Source organism: Theobroma cacao, chromosome 2, assembly GCF_000208745.1.
Source record: "Theobroma cacao cultivar B97-61/B2 chromosome 2, Criollo_cocoa_genome_V2, whole genome shotgun sequence".
NCBI classification, from domain to species: domain Eukaryota; kingdom Viridiplantae; phylum Streptophyta; class Magnoliopsida; order Malvales; family Malvaceae; genus Theobroma; species Theobroma cacao.
This window is the reverse complement of record NC_030851.1, coordinates 40,662,952-40,681,194: the sequence shown is the minus strand read 5'-3', so window position 1 is coordinate 40,681,194 and position 18,243 is coordinate 40,662,952. Positions and strand designations below refer to the sequence as shown.

The 18,243-nt window shown below is 31.7% G+C and overlaps 3 protein-coding genes across 3 annotated transcripts; all 3 read right to left on the bottom strand.

The window, feature by feature from the left end:
• LOC18610497 lies at positions 2,123–3,019 on the bottom strand. The gene has a single exon (XM_007046185.2). It carries the CDS (start codon positions 2,910–2,912, stop codon positions 2,337–2,339), a length of 576 nt encoding a protein of 191 aa, XP_007046247.2. The 5' UTR covers positions 2,913–3,019; the 3' UTR covers positions 2,123–2,336.
• LOC18610496 (protein NIM1-INTERACTING 2) lies at positions 11,210–11,521 on the bottom strand. The gene has a single exon (XM_007046184.2). The coding sequence runs from the start codon at positions 11,519–11,521 to the stop codon at positions 11,210–11,212; it is 312 nt and encodes a 103-aa protein (XP_007046246.2).
• LOC18610495 (protein NIM1-INTERACTING 2) lies at positions 13,605–14,165 on the bottom strand. The gene has a single exon (XM_007046183.2). It carries the CDS (start codon positions 14,131–14,133, stop codon positions 13,747–13,749), a length of 387 nt encoding a protein of 128 aa, XP_007046245.2. The 5' UTR covers positions 14,134–14,165; the 3' UTR covers positions 13,605–13,746.

Genomic DNA, 18,243 nt, shown 5'->3' with positions numbered 1-18,243 from the left:
AAATAAAAAGTTACGGCTTATCAACATTAGTATTCAACAAAAAACATACTCATTATTATTAAACTTTGCCAATTCTACAAAAAGCAATAATCCAAAATTGTTTCCATTAAATTATTGAGAGAGAAATAAGTTTAATATTAAATTTTGAAAAATTATATATAAATGCTCAATACTACTTAATATATAAAAATAATAAAAAATAAAAATAAAAATAAAATTATTTTAAAAATATTTTATTTTGAGACATCTCATAAAAAAATAATGAAAACATTTGATCAGTTAATAATATGCCAGTCATAGTTGAGTTATCGGAGGCAATTTTAAAGCTAATTAAGTAATTACATATCTCGATTATCAAAAGGGATTAAAATTTAATTTGACTGCATTATTATATTATATGGCAATTATTATTATCATCGTAATTCAATAATCAAACTTCCATTCCTCCTACCTATTGTCTTCTTTGTTTGGACCTTTCTCTAAGTGGTTGGTGTGTATCAAGTGCATAATGTCCACCCAAATGTCCATGTATTTTATCATCAACTTGATGAATTAATTTCAAGATGTAAGGTTTTCTTATTATAACAAATTGTTCAGAAAGATCCCAATTCCTCCATCAAATATTCCTTTTTTTTTATTTAGATATTTGAGTTTAAATATCCATAGATTTATTGTTTACTTACCGACTTCATATAATTCGAAAAACACTAATTTTCTTGAAACTTCTTGTTCTTATCTCTCATCAAATTAGTGTTATTCGATAATGTCTATCTAAGAGCCTCCCTTCTAACTCGAGTGAGCATTCAAGGTATGCCTAATGAATAATGGTGAATCTAAAATCTTACATGAAAAATGATTAAAAGATAATTATAAAATTAATCATATTATATATATTAAAATTTAAACATATAATAATAAAAAATTAAAAAATAAAAAGTAAAAGTAGCCGCTACCCGTTAGTCTCTCGGCTTCACCCCTGTTTATGGGTTGAAGACCCTATCAATTAAGGCATTGTTGGATTCCATTCGTGTAGAAGATGAATTTGGTTACGCTAAACAGTAGAATATTTAGGACACGATCTGTGTTAAGCTAAAGTAAAGGACCCCAAAATTTCAATCTGCCCATTTTCCTTAACTTCCAAACCCACATACCACGATGCGGCTCGGGCTCGAATCTTTGGGCCTATTATGCCTCGAGACGCAATCCAGGGTGCTAGGCAGCCAAAGCTTGATTGGTTACATTCGCTTTGACCTGAGATCAAACCTCTCTTAATTAAAACTAGGTTAATTATCGACATCACCGACTGTTAGCCTATTAATTTATATCTTTCTTAATTTGGTAAGGAATGTTGTTAGAAAATTAATCAAATTGATGAAAACTAAAATACTCATCAATTAATTTATTATTTGACTTTAATTCGATCAATATTTTAAAATCATAAATCTTAATTTACTCAAGATTAATTTTCTTAATTACATTTTTTGCCTTAATTATATAGTATACAAATTACTTATATGCTATAAACATATTGATATTTTCTGACATACTTAATATATTTTTTGCATTAATTTTGATTGATTCAATTATAACTGGTCTTATTAAACCTAATAAGTTATTGAATTTAATTTTAACTAAATCATTTTACTCATTTAACCGAATTAATTCAATTAATTAGACTTTAACCGAAAATTTATCATCCCTTGGCCAGTGGCAGCACAGGTGGACGTTAGACCAAACTTCCAGGCTTGCAATTTGCTTATTTCCCTAAACTTGCCGCGCCATTCCACGATTACTACGTGCTGACTGCCGTGCCGGCCCTCGAGACGGCGACCCTATATCGGCTTGCGTTTTGGCAACAAAAGAACAAAGAGAAAAACAATTGAGAAACAGAGAGTAATAGAACAATTCTAACAATAAAAAAGAAACTTGCCGTCTGAACGGGAAAAAACCACTACCGTAATGGCGGACGAAGGTTTTTCTTGCACCGACCGATGTTAATCGGCGGGCAACATCAGGGCGTTTACATTTGCAGAGTGGAAATCTGACTCAGATCTGGGAAGAACAGATTCGTGCGAAAAGGTCAGGGAAACGAGAAAAGAATCGAATTTGTCACTTGGTGTTATGGAGGAGAAGGATTTTTCATTTTTCATTTCAAATTTCTAATCCTACCTATATCTTTGACTCCTTTTAATAAAAAAATTACTAAAAGAAAATACAAAAAAAAGGAAAAAAAGATTTACAGATCTGGCTATGCCTCGGTGTTCCAATTTGAAACCTATTTATATTTGGTTTCGCTTGGTTCAGTTTTTTTTTTTTTTAGTTTTACTTAATGATTTTTACTCCGCCGACAGAGTTTCCGGCCGCCATAACGAGCCAGCACACTCGGAGGAATCATAATAGACATCGACGTCGGAATACTCGTACAATCCGCAATACGCCACGTGGTCCCCATTCAAATGGTCTCCGATTCCAAACTCGAACGATTCATAGTTAGGGATCTGATCCTCAAACCTCCAGAGCTCACCGATTCCCGACGAAGAGTCAGAGTCGACAAGAGCCAGCTCAGTCACCTCGCTGCTCAACTCCTCACTACCAGTCGTAGTACCTGCAGGAGGAGGCAAACCAAGCTCATCATCGGAAGCCTCCAAAAGGTAACCGAGATCCGGTTGAGACTCGCCGGAATCCGATGTCAGATCCACCAGCGGCACCGGTACCGTCGCGGTCGATGCCGCCGCGGATATCTCCTCTTCGAAACTCTTCATTACGGAAGCGAGGTCTTGATTAACAGGCACAGAATCCGAATCATCGAGAAAATCTAACAAATCATCTCTAAGCCTCTTGACCTCAGGCGAGTCCAGCTCCGACTCGGCCGAGTCATCTCTAACTCGCTTCTTGCTGTTTAACTCTTCCATGATAATAATAAACAAAACAAACTGCTCCTCTTTTTCTAGTCGAGCGATTATCCTAAATTGAACAGACGCGAATGAGCTTGCTCGTGGTGATGAGAGAGGAGGGGTGGGGGGACAAGAGTTTATATAGCGAGACCAAAGTAGAGAGAGAAAGTGGAGAGAGAAAGAGAGAGAGCAGAAAGAGAGTGAGTAAGGATGGAGACGCAGGCGCGTGGGGAAGATAATTCTTAGGTCCTCACGGAGCTCTTGCCCCCGCCTTTCTTTTTTTGGGGGGGTTTAAAAAATTAAATGGGATTTTAATTCTTTGGTGAAGTCCGGTCAGATGGGACCCAGTAGCTTAGTCAATCACGGCCTGGCCTGCTTGAGGGGTTGGCTCTTTCTTGGTTGGCGTGGCTCGGCTGAATTCAGCTGTTGCCGGTTGTGCACAGAAAGAGGATTCGTTGGTTTGGTGGGAAAGCGGTGACGAAGAGCCAGTTGGTTGGATGCTTTCAAATTGGATTTTGGAGTTTAGATTTTAGATTAGATTTTGGGAAGCTCTTTCAAGAGTAATTAAGCTGTCCCCATTTGATAGGAATGTTGAGGTGGATATCTTTAATTTTAATTGTACTGTTATAAATCAATTTAAAATTTTTAATTATCTTCAATTTATAATATTGTTAAAAATATGTTCGATATTGTAACTATAATTATTTTCTTTAAATATCATTAGTTAACATTTACAATCTAGTATATATTTGGTTAATTGGTAGTGATGATGATAATAATAATGACGAAAAATTCAAAATTAATACTCCCTTGGTGTGACATGAAAGTAAACATAATTTCATCTTTACAACCTCTTTGAAAAGGGAAACTAAAGATTTCACATTACATTTTTGTCTAAAAATGAATTTGAATTTAATTTTTTCTATATTAAATTTTTATTTAAAATGTATTTAAATTTAAACCCTTTTTTATTAATCTAGCAAATGAATCAATAATTCGTTTATTTATTAATTATGTAATTTGACTTTGTACTTTTTATGGATAACTTCTTACCAATTTATCTTCTAGAACTTTTAAGACTAAAAATGGGAAATTGTCTTTATTTTGCAAAATTGAATTGGCAATGGTTGGAGATTATTATTCGACAGGTATGATATTAATTTCAATGTCCTAAATTTGTCTTCTTTATTTGCCAAAGGAAACCTTTGTCCTTTTTTAAGGAACAAGATGAGATCAATGGAAAATGAATGAGGTGATCACATCACTTTACCCGAAAACAAATATAAAATAGCCCCACAACCAACTCCCTTTGCTGCATTTGTTTCATGTTTCCATAAGAAAAAAACAATGGGTGAGATATTGGTGAACCGAAAGGCGAGGGACCCCATAAAGAAAATTGCACTGAAAATACATGAAAACAAACCCGAAGCCGCAAGCCACGTGAAATTCCAAATCCAAAACAGGAGATCCACTTGCCATTCCCATCATGAAATAGATTTGTCCAGTTGAGCAATTACACAGATCATGAAACAGATTCGTCAAGTTGAACAACTACACAAGAAGTTTATATATTATACTATTTTGTTCAATTTAACCATTATATTTACTATTTAAGATAATTTGGTAGATAATAATTTAATGCAAATTTACTATAAAAAATATCGATATGTCAGACATTGATATGAAATTATGGGGACACTAAGGGACAAATTGACATGATAATGGATTAAACTTGTTGCATTTAATTTCACATCGTACGAAAAAATATTATTTAAAAAATCTAATTTTCATTCCAAATTACGTGGACCCTACCGTTTCACCAACGTCCACGCCTCCAACACAACTAAGTCGCTTTAGCCAGCTTTAGCCGACACGTTTCCAGAAGCAAAACGAAGCAAAAATGTGGATGCAGTCGAGAAAAGTCAAGCGACAGGCTCCAACGTCAGCCTTTGCCGCTGATTTCACGGTCAAGTTGGCTTCCGTGTCAGCTGCTACTTGTTCGAAAGCCGCTCCTCGAAAAAATCAAAACCTTCATCCCCGTTCTTTCCAACTTGCCCTTCCTTGCACGTTTTCTTCCACGTGTCACTTTCATGATTTTCTCCTATTATTTCATTTTTTTGGTTTATTAATTTGATTTAAAATTAAAAAAAAAAGTACGGGGGGTATCCAGAAAGATTGATACGTTTTCCAAAGTGGGGCCCACGTGTTGTGCAAGTGGTGGGGGATTCTGAAAAAGCAATCACATGATACAAAAGGATGCTTCTGGTTGTTGTGTGTCGTTCATGTACTGTGTCGTGGTTATTCACCAATCACGAGGGCTCTCGTGGTCCTGTCTGGTAGATCTGACGGTATCCAAGCATTCAATAAGTGGGGGTTACCCGCCTTGTGATCATCGCTGATTAAAATTGACAATTTGATGCAAATCCTACGGCCATGATTCTTTCACATACGGAAACGAATCAAAACTTTAATTTAAAGACATTTTTCTTGAATTGTTATTTAAAAAAAATAACTTTATAAGATTAACATTATCTCTATTTTTAAGTATTTGATCTTCTCAACTAATTCATAAACTTTTTCATAATTGACCATGAAATTAACGGATATGGATTAGATCTGATTTAATATAATTTTATCACAAAATTATCATTCTACTAATTTGATAATTAAACAACAATAAGGTTTATAATTCTTTCAAAAATTTCTACTTGGCGTGGTTTGAAATATCTTGCTTATTTAGCTTAAAATGTTTGACGTGAAATTGGATTAAGAATAAATTAATAACAAATAAAGTGATTCTTATATATTTGTATATTTGAAATACTCTACACTAATATAGGATCTATTTTTATCATCATTTTAATACATCTTAAATAATATGAGTTAGTGATACGAAATGGTTATATAATGAGATAGTCCATGTACTGTAATATCATGTTAAATTTTAAAATAAATATTTATTTTAAAATTACTTAGTATAAATAAATATTTTTTACAATATACTCAAAATTAAGAAACGTCAAAAAAAATAAAAATTCAATAAAAGGAAAAAATACCATACATTGGAAAAAGAATCCAACGGGCGGTTAGAGTCAGGGGGAATTAAATGAGAACAATGACAAAAGTACGGTGGATATTTTGGTGGGATTTGTTAGCGGGAAAAAAAATGAACGGTGGAGATGATAGATCCAAGAGCGCATTTTGGGGGCAAGTAAATGTACAGATTGGTCAGTCCTTTATTTATTGTGGCCGTTGGATTTGGTGTCAAGCTGTGTCTGGCTGGTTTATTTATTTATTTTGATATTAGTCGAAATGGTTTACCCTGTCTATCATATTAATAGAAGAAGTACTGTTTTAGTTTATTTAATAAAAATTAAAAAGTTTGATGAAAGCTTTAAAGGCAGAGGCCCCAACTTCTTTATTACAACACCAGTGATTTAATGAGTTCAGCTTTTTTTTTTCTTTTCCTTTTATTTTTTGACTGCCAACAAGGTAAAGAAATTGTTCTTTCATATCCATAAAGTCTTGTTGTATTGTTTATGAGTAAAAGCTTCCTCATTAGAAAAAAAAAAGGGTTTAATTACAATAATGTTTTCCCACAACTAACAATTTGCAAATTTAATTATGTAAATTTTATTTGAAATCAATTAGAAATTAATATTTAATATGTGAATTCGATTATTAATTGTCGTTAAAAAAAACTCAAAATCTAATTTGAACTCGAATTTTCTCGTGTATATGTATAAAGAAAATTACATTGACGAATAGATCAAATTCAAAATTTTAAATAATAAAATAAAATCCTTAAATTTGTTATTAAAAATTTTTTTGTTCATTGAATAATAATAAATAAGGTTCACGCATTTCCATATTGAACAAGATAGAAAAATCTAAATTTTTTCCATAATTACCACAAAAAGAAATAAAAAAGTGTACAAAAACGCATATAGAAACTTTGATTTATTATTGGTAAAAAAATAAAAAATAAAAAAATTATTCCATAATGCACATTCAATGGTATGCACTCAAACCTAGTGGCATATTCAAATCGTACACACCAATCACATGATTTCACATTAGATACTTTAAATGAAATTGGTTCAATGACGTCGATCTTGCTAACGTATATTTATTTAAAGAATAATTAATTCAAAATCCGAATTTTGTCCAAATGCCACAAGATATTCTCATTATATTTGAATGGACAATCTCAAGTCTAATAATGATTTTTAATGTATATTGCCTATCTTTACTATTAGAAAGTATTTTTTCCACAATAAGACATTGGATGAAATCATTTTATTGCTTTATATATATATATATATATAAAATATTCCAATTCATCTCTTTTATGGGAATAAATCTTTGACATTTTTGTACATGTAAGAGACATGTTAAAGTGGGGGAAGATTGACTAGCAAAAAGGTCCATTCAATCCACATTTTCTTCATGATATGCTTAGCTTTCAAGGAATTCGGAATCACAATCCAACTTGGAAAAACAAGTTCCTAAGATAAGGTATTGGAGTGGACCCATGAATTGTTTTGCCGTTTCACGATTTTTGAATCCAGGAAATTTCCAAATCGGAAAGCAATTTCCACCCATCTTCGCCCATAGTCTTCTCTTTTTTGCTTTAGATGGCTAATGGCCTTGACCCAATGATTTTCAAGTAGCTGGCCAATAGGTATTTCAGATTGTTGAGAAATTTCCTTTTAGACTTTTTAGTACCAAACTACTTTTCTCCATCATATTTGATTTTTTTTTTTTGCATATTTTAAATCGAATATCATCATTTTCCATATGTTAGAAAAAAATGGCACTATGTCACATAAGTTCCAAATTAATAATCATTATTAATCTCATTTAATGAAGTAACACGTCATTGTATATCATATGATATTGTTACAATACGTTGGCATAACGTAATTAATAATGACGTGATATACTAATTTAACACAATAATATGATCATGTTATACTTTTCATTTTTTTGTGTCATGTCAATATCATCATGTGAATGTAAAATAACAAATGATATTTTGAATAAAAATTTATTTGATTCAAAATAAAAATATAAAAATTTATTTAAAAAATTTAAAATATTTAAATAATTTTTTAAATATTTTATCTTAAAATAATTTGTATCCTTATTTTTAAATAATATCACATGAATTTTTTTTTTAATTCATAAATACTATTAGATACAAACTCGAAACAATAATTAAATAATATCAAATGACAACTTGGGCTAATTTCTCTCCCTTTCCCCCTCATCTTTTTTTCGTAAGAAACGTGTGAAAAAGACTAATGTCTTCGTCAAAGCCGGTTGTGACAAAATAAAAATAAAAATAAAATGTGAAACCTATGCACCACTAAAAGAACGAAAAGAAAATAAATGTGAAAAGAGGCAGATGGCCTAACCCCTCAATCAACTCCATTACGATGGCTACCACTACCCACTTGCTTTGGAATAGAAAAAGAGGAGTATGCCTGCCACCACCAAAGCATCAAATCTCTTTAGCCCTCCACCGCATGCTCCATCCCAACTTTTATAATAGACAAAAGTTAAGACAGCTTATAGATTTGTCCTAACCCAAAGCTGAAATTAGCTGTGACTTCAACTTCAACTTTGTCGGTAAAAGTTTAATTCTTTAATTTAACTCTTTAAAAATATGTTTGCTATGGGAAACCTTACTTAGGTTTCTTAACGGAATTAATTTCGTCGAGAATAGTATATTTTCTACGGCGCAATCCGGTTATCTATTACCGTTTGTTTTTACTATTAGTTTATTATTATTGTTATTATTTAATAGTGTGGGAAAGGGTTATGTCATATGGGGCTTAGTCAAAAGTTTAGTGACTAAATGTCAAATTTGTTTAGCAATTTGCAAATTTCTTAGTTTGATCTTTTGCTTACGGCTGCCCGAGGAGACAACATGATTTGGAAATAGTTCTAGAAAATTTGGAATCAATCACTGCTAAGGTTGTTTATTGGTTTTATTTATTTTTTCTTCTTCTTCTCGTGGGGACAAATTGGAATATTTGATTAGAACTAATCAACATGGTTCATGATTCATGCTTTTTCAACGGGACAAACTAGGGTATTTGTCGGCGGGCGGATTCGTCTCATTGGTTAGGGTTTTCGCTCGAGAAGTTGTGGTAATTTCTTATTCATACGAAAGTTGCAAATTAATATTCATAAGAAAAATATTCGAGGAATCACTCCACCTACTCAGTATTTTCTCTGCATATGATATTCTAATGCAATTATATTCTAAAGGAATAATTTAAAAAGAAAATATCAGATAAAGTCAAATACACTTAAATCAATAAAGTATTATCCTCAATTCAAACTTAGATAAGATAACTCGATAAAATATTTAACAATATGTCTAATCCTGTACTTGTATCGTAAATAAATTGGAATTGAATTCAAATTTTTGTTAATATGTTTTTCAATTGAGGATTTTGTCTGGGCATAATAAGCTTTTCATTATTGTGTTACATAATTATTTGTATAAAAACAAGCCTTTCCAACTTTATTTGTTTCTATCCATATTGACATAGGGATCTTTTAGCTTAGTTTGTTTTTATCTAAATGATTTGGTTTTTGTCCACAAATACAGCACTTTGTTATTTTGTTTTGCGGTATACTCTTATATCAACTAATTGTTTTAATTAATGAGTACATGTATCTATAATTGGATTTATTATGCATTATCCTCTAGCTTTAGATGCTTCTTTTAGACCTCACCTATATCAATATTAATTAATTTATTTACAATTTGTAATATAGAAAAAGTAGGAACTTAAAAAAAAAATTTCATTGGCGAAAATGGTTATATTTCTTTATTTATATGTCTAATTATAATTTTAAATATTTTTTATTATCAGTATTAACAAAATTTATCCAATTTGTAAATAAATATAAAATTCTAATTGCATCAAATGATTTCCATTAAAAGTATAATTTTATCATAAGTATGGCTTTCATTAGAAAGATGTTTTTCTTAATTCTAATAGTTTTAAATAATTTACTGATTAATATTATAAAATTTCAATTTTGTACAATTAAAACATGAATCGTCTTTTATTCAGAGATGATTAATGTTATTATTTAAAAATATTTGTATTTAATATATAATTATTATTTAAAAATAAATAAATAAAATTGACAATACACATGACGATAAATATTAATAAAGTTAAAAACACAAAAAAAAAAAATTCTTTTACTCACACAAATTTTCACGGGACGGCTCAAAAATACAACAGGAGAAAAGTTAGAAAAAGGAAAATTTGGGCCGAAGCAATCCTAGTGGACTATATGCCCATTTGCTTTCCCTTTCCCAAGTATGGCTAAAACCAAAGGGGCGAACCACTTTTGCTCAAAGGAATTCAAGCATATTCCATCTTGCTTTTAAATAAAATGATTAAAGTGATTCATAATTTAAATATTTAACAATTTTAATTTATATTTATTTAATTTTGTAATTGTAAAAAGGAGGATTCAAATTTTACTATTTAGACTAAGATATCATGCATTAATCAAAAAATTAAATGCTCAAGTGCTTATATTTATTTATCATTTGATTCTATTTGTGAATAATTTGACAATTCAAAATTATATAAGATAATTTTTTTTTTAATTTTTTACAAAATATTGACTCATGCGTTGTAAAAGGAATTTATTTAGGTCACATATAAACTTTTCCATCTCTACTTATTCGAAACTCGACATTAACATTTTTCTTCAAAGTTTTGATTATGTAAATAAGGAAAGTCGGTAAAATAAATCTATAACCTCGAGAAAAGGAAAAAAAAAAAACTTTGAAAGTTGCATGAGGATCGAATCCCGAGATTACTCCAGTTGCTCGGGTTGAATGATGTTTGTTAAAGAGTAATGAGGAACCCTTCCCTGATTTCCTACCTAGTATGATTCATGCATCATGTTTTTTTTTTCTATTTCGATTTTAATCAGTTTAATTATTGAATCAAAAAATGTTTGAGTATTTAATCGATTTTTTAAAATAAAAGAAATTTCGTTAATTGTTAATAATATTATTTTTTAATCAATAATGATTTTTATATACTTTTAATAATTTTATTAAACATTGTTATCTATAATAATTAATTGCATCAAAGCCCATTTCAATTAAAATTTTCTTCTTAAAAAGCAAAGGACAAATGAAAAAAAGGGTTAAAATAATTATTTTGCATGTTATGGTTTCAAAGATTACAATTACAAATTTTTCTTCTTTAAAAGCAAAGAAGATAAAAAGGACAGACCAATCAGTGGCAGGTTAATTAAGAAGCTTAGGAAGCAGGCTCCAAATTAAGATCCAAACCCGAATCCTCTTCCGAATCCTCCCGCTTTCCTTCATTCTTAACGTCGTGATCTTCCCCGAAATCCTCCAACAGAAAACTCGGCCTCCATTCACCTTCACCCCTCAACGTACGTCCCCCGCCGTTAGCCTTCTCGAAATACTTAACCGCCACGTGTATTCTTTTCAGAATTGCGAAGAATTCCTCCACCTCCGCCTCCTCCGTCACCTTCGCCTCCCCTTCCTCGGCTCTCTTTCCCTCCGCCTCGCCGTCATCCCCCAGCTTCCTCTTCTGCGATTCCATGAAAAAAAAACCGTCGACGTATGGTGGACGATGATGAGAATTAAGTAATCCAGCTTCTGCATTATATTTATAGAGCAATTTCTTCCTGGGACGTGACGGATGGGGTGTTGTAATGAGCTTGCGTCATCAGAACGACGACGGATGACATTAGAAACGTGGAGCAGCCGCTGTGGGAATCCCATTCTTCTAATATTAATTTGGTTTTTGAATAGACTAACCACAAAATTCTTGCCCCGTCTTTTGGTCAATGTGCCACTAATTCTTTCCTTTATTTTATTTTTTAAAACATTGCTATTATTTTTTTCTCAAACAAAGAAGCATTTTTTTAATATCAAATAAATAATATTATACTAATATATCGATATAATACAGAATATTAATCGATTATAAAGATAGAACAAAATGCAAGAATTTTAAACCGAATACGATAATCAAAACAAACACTTACATTCAGTTTATGCTACCACTAAATATACCTCACACCGTCTTACTTCGTCAAGAAATATGATGCTAATGCAATAAAAAAATAAAATTTCATGTAAGCAAAATATAATTGTCGCTTAATATTTGGCATGTAATTGCAGAACCCTGTAGTCAGCACAGAGAAAACTATTCTATAGTCTTTTACTAAAGAATATCGTGTGCACGTCATTTTAAGCAGCATATGCCAATTTTGGAAAAGATATTCTTAAGTGAATACCCAAAAAAAAATATTTGACATGTAATTCTTTACATATATATGTATATTATTTTTCTTGTATACTTTACTAATGATATATGAAAGAACTATATACACTACAAGCAATGTTCCATAAGATAGCCTCAGAATTCTTATGTTGTTGAAATTAAGTCAGTCAACTAAAGCCATTGAAGAAGGTCATCTAGTTGGCGCCATTGTCATTCAATACGTGGAGCTGTTTACTTTCTACATAAATTAAATTCGTTGTTTGAAAAATAACATCTTCCTTTCTTTTGCAATCGTAATAATCGGCACGAATCACTGTAATGGCCGGGCAGTGCACAGTTTAACACTATGAGCTGTAGAACAAAACTTAGGTAAAATTCTTTCAATACTTTTATCTCGTTTTTCTCGATAAAATTAAATCACCCACCTAAAAGTATTGAATTGATATAAACCACATATCAATTTTAATTTTATTAATTTGTCATTTTTAAAAATTAACTTAATTTTGTCAAAGCACTTGGAAAAAACGGTTTCGAGCAATTTTATTTTATCTTCAAGTACTCGAGAAAAAATTTCGAGAGACCTCACCACAAATTAAAAATCACATCCTTAATTTTATTTATGACTCTTTTATCTTTAAAATCAAAACTTTGAAACTAAAGAATTTCTTTTTCTCGAAAAATATTTCACTTTCAATTAGAAAACAAAATTAGGGTTACTAATGAGGTAAGCCAAGCATCTTCCTCGTCGAAAACATGTTAAAAACGACAATTGGAATACGTTGATATGTCTTCTGATAAAAAATCATGATCAAGATCTTAAACTCGTACCCAAGGTGGCAAGCATGCAGTGGTCTAACGACTTGAATAGAATTAATACGACCTAGGAAGTCACGTGCATTTCCTTGTTCTTTTATTGAAGGAATTAAATTTCTCATGGAGACTGTCTAGTAGACTTTACTCCATTAATGTAATAATTTCATTTTATTTTCTTTTTCTATACTACAAGTATAAGCCACAGTTGTAGTTAGGGGTGCAACCACTACTTTTATTGAGCTTTATTTCATTTCATTGTTTGTAAACATCATATAGCTCAATGACTCATTAATAAAGAAATTTATTTTTTGATAAAAAAAATTCGCTGTCTATTTTTTATTCATTTTTTTAAAAAATATCTCAAAATATTTTTTCTCTAATTATAAACATTTAATTCTTTTAATTTTTTATAGTATAATTTTTTTAACATAAAAATAAATCAAACTGAACTTTTTTTATTTTCAATCTTTTAAAAAGTTAAAAATGAATAAATATTTAGAGTATGAAAAACAAATATTTAGAATGAAACAATGAAGCAGTTGGAAGGGAGATCAATATGTATTAAATGAGTTTAAAAGAAAGGTAAAAAATAGCAAAAAAGGCTATACAATAATTTCTGCATAAATTTATTATTAAATAGCATTAAAAATTAGAAGGACCGAGATAAGATCCATCCTTCATCGTAGATCCGGACATAACAACCATTATCATAAGGAAATGACTAATTAAAACGGGTCTGAACCTGTACCCGGATCTGCATTCAAGTCCAAGCCCACATTCTCCTCCTTTTCACCGCCGTCAACTTCAGCGTTCCGCCCCCAATTCAGCGACTCCGCCTTTTCCAGCTCCGTCAAGCTGCGCACGTCGCCGTTAACCTTCTTGAAATAATTTACCGCCACGTGTATACGCTTGAGGATCGCGAAGAATTCCTCCACCTCCTCGTCCGTCACCGTCGTCGTCTCCTCCTCTCCGTTTTCATCCCATCTCGCCCTCTTCTGAGACGCTTTCAAAACGGCATCGTTGAACTCCGACTTTCGCTTCTCCCCCTCCATCTCCTTCCCCGTCTGACACCTGTCACCGTCGTCCTCTTCTCGACTTTTCAGTTTTGTCATAGAAAAAAAAAACAGAAGGCAAACATTCGGTTGGCACTAGTAATATGACTTATATAGAAGGGCAGAGCGGATGTTAAAGTGACAAGCCGGGAGTTGCATTTTGATGACATGGCGGGATTTGAGTGGGGGTGATGAATATTTTCGGGGACACAAGGTGTAGAATTGAAGGGAGTTCGAAGCTATTATGTACGGCGGTCGAAGTGACGTCATGTTAAACGGTAGATGACGACAGGAGTGTGGCGACATGTTGATAGCTGTGATGTGACTTTGTGGAGTGGGCGGTGATGGTTGAAGGGGCCCGTTTCGCTGACTAGAGCATTCGATCGATTTGATCCAACGGATCTTAAAATTACGAAATTTACATTAATTAAAATGTTATAACATTAATAATAATCGATAATTTTTTTTACAAATATATCATTAATAATCGATTTTTCCGGCGATTCAGTTGTGAATTTTAGATATCAAAATTCAAATTAATAACTAAATAAATTGAATCAAATAATTTATTAAAACCGAAATGGAATTATCATATCAAAAGAATTATATTCTATTGATTTCTATATATTTATATGATTGGAATTGATTAATACTCACCATATTTGTAATTTTAAGCAATTAAGGATAGCAAGCAATATTAAAAGTACATTGGCATGAATTTATTTAGTTAGAGCACTGGAAAAGAAAATAATAATATAAAAAGTTGAGTCAATCAATAATTCATTTTAATTCAACGGACAACAATTGATTTTGAATTTTAAAATATTACTATATCTTATTGGCATTAATATTAACTGCACAACTTCAAATTCAAGAAATTGAACAAGTTAGATGCTTTCGTTGTATTTTTCTTTCTACAAAACAAGACAAAAAGAAAAAATCAAGAATAACATATATTATATTGTTTATTAAACAAAAAAAAATCATGATAATATTTTATTTATGTTTGTGTGTTTGTCACTTCTGACTAAGTTGTTTGAGTAAAACGAATTTTGTTAAAGTTGGTTAAATCTTACCGATTATGTTATCATGAGCATAATATAATCGACTCAATATAAATGTATGTTTTTCAAACTTAAAAATTGATTTGAACCCTCCTTAATTATTTCCATTTAATAGGAAAGGAACAAGTAACCTTTTCTTCGGGGCCATTCCATGTCTACCGAAATAAAGGAGTAGTATCCATCAAAGCATATATGGTGCTTTGTTGGGATTTACCCTATTGTGATGTTTCATCGAGTCATGCGAATAAAGTGAAATTCATCAAAGATCCTTTGATATTTTGTCCAATCCTTTGCTCAATACGAGAAGACATTCTGTCTATGATGTGTGACACGTTCCTTTAACAATTAGATGTTAAATCCGCGCTAAGTATTACTATCAAATTCATTGACAAAATACCATCGTCGGCAGGCTCAAGGGATGAACTTCAGGCTTCATATTCAACTACTTGTTAGTGATAGGCAAGCCCAATGAACCCATTACTCTATGTTTTCCTTCCGTTAATGGAGATTGGGAGGGGAGGGATTGTCATTACTTTTCAAACTATGGGACCCTATGAGCACATACAAGAGTGATTGATCCGAATGGGACCAAAAACCCATGTCCAAGTTTTATTTCTGTTGGCAAAAAAGTAAATGCTGAGGGTCGCAATGGAACCAATTCGTGGCCCACTGTTGCTTTCACCCATGCCCTTTCGGTCAGCAGGGGGGATCATTTTGATGGAGATGAAGATCGAGGTGCCCTGTTCTGATGAATCCTGACAACACTAAACGGGCCAATTCCCTTGTCAGGTCGCCCAGTTTAGCACTTCTAGCTGCGGTGGTGCTGTTGAAATGTGGCCACAGTTGCGGCGCCCCCCAAAACGTAATCTTGGGCTGATTCTGGTCTGAAATATGGTCCATTCCCTACCCATTTTCCACCATCCAACAACCAGCATGAATGACAAAATACGCATGAGTTTACCTAAGATAAAACGTTGATTTTGCCACTTCACAGCGACAGGAAAGAGGAGGGGATATGGCATGATCATTGCCGAGAAAGAGAGGCAAAGGCATAAATGATAGTGTCTAAACGAGATTTGAAAGGAAACCAAGGCAAACGGCTTGGATCACCGACATCCATTCAATTTCCATTGCATAGAACAAGAAAGATATCTTCTAGCCATCTGTGGAGTGGAGAGATCGTATGCAGAAAGCTGTATTTGATCGAGTTGTATAGAAGAATTAATTGAAGTCAGAGCTAGCACGTATACATACGCTCTGTTTGCCTCTCCACAAACTGACAAAACCATGCACTAACAACGTCAACTTGCTATATATAGCAATTGGTTTCTTCAATTTCTTCATATTAATCTTGCTTACTAATTATTAGGAATTATATATACATATATGAACACTTAACTTAGATTGATCATATTATATTAACATATTCAGAATATTTTTTACTTAATTTTTTTATATCATCATTTTAATATCATGCAAAACTTATCACGTGACATGAATTTTATATTTATATATTTTTTATATTTTTACGTATTTTGATAATTGATTTATCAAGTTGTGAATTTTACATTTTTTTTTTTAAATTGTGAATTTCACATAATGAGTATATAACAAAAGGGTTAACTAAATAGGGAATAACACTTGCCCTAATTCCATATTAAATTAGTTGAGAACAGATTATCTGTTCGATCTAAGGTAATGTTTACTAATCTAACGTGGAAGAGACCTGAAGCAGTCGGGCGATGTGGCTGGATCTTGACCAGTGTGGACTGGTGAATATTACAAGACCCATAACCATGGTCTGGGCTGGAGATGATTCCAAACTTATAGCATTAGTCTTGTAAAGAAGATCTGGCCTCCGATAGTCAGACGGTCTCGTATCCCAATCCTTAAGGCGCGGTCCACACAGCGTGATTTGCGTTTTGATTAAAAAAAACATCACATCATACCTGAACCTCTTGCGAATACATTGGCATACATAGCCCTTACAACAAGCTACTGATCAGAGCCGTTACGTCTATGTTTATGTTCACGAAGATTTGATACACGTTCAATACGGTTTAAACTTCATAAACCGTTATATAACCGTTATGTTATACGTGAAATTGTTCACTTGAACAACCCAGAAAAAAAAAAACCGTTATGTTATACGTATGATCGAATAATTTAATTAATTTGTTTTTATATTTAAAATATAATAGAATTTAAATATTCATTTTGTCAGACACTATTCCCTATAATTCGTGTCTTGCTATAAACTTTATTAGTTTAGGTTAATATAATTTTTATTTGTACGGATAATCGCTTCAAAAGACAGTTTTGCTCGTTAAATGCAGGATTAACAGCCCATAATCCAAAGAAGATATTTGTCGCCACGTTCAAGCATCTTAGTTAATTTCAATTAAGCTAATATCCTATGCTTTGCATTGTATGCTTGATTCTCGCTGACATGACATATATTAAAATTTACAAGCATATATATGTGGGAATAACGCTTTATAAGCATAATATAATCTTGGTACATAATTGGATCAACTTAAATAAAATAATAATGAATCAAATCTTGAATTATTCCATCTGATTAGTATTAATTAATTTATCAAGAACCGACGTCGTGTACAAGAGTTTTGGATATATATGAAATATGTTATATATTTTAGATTTTTCAACAGTTAGAGTTTAGAGTTTAGAATCAACTCGAGTTGTTTCAAAATAATAATCGAGATTAATACAAAGCAATTACCATTTATTGAGATTCTAATCTCAATTAGTTTGCTTGGGACAACCTACATATTTCAATGGGAGCATTGGCTCTTTCCTTGAGCTCAAATGTTAAAATATGTAATTTATGATTCTAATTAATAAGTAACACAAATTATTATTTATTGAAATTCTAATCTAGAATTGTTTAACGTAATCCATTAACCAATATCTTACGATATTAACTAATAATTACCAATAATTTCAATCTTGCTTAAGCAACAAAATAACAATACTGTTATTATTATTTTTATCCCTTTTTAATTTTCATGAAAATTAAAAAAAAACGGAGGAAATATGTATGAAGTTAAAATCGAAAAATATGGGGTCAAAGACAAAATAAATT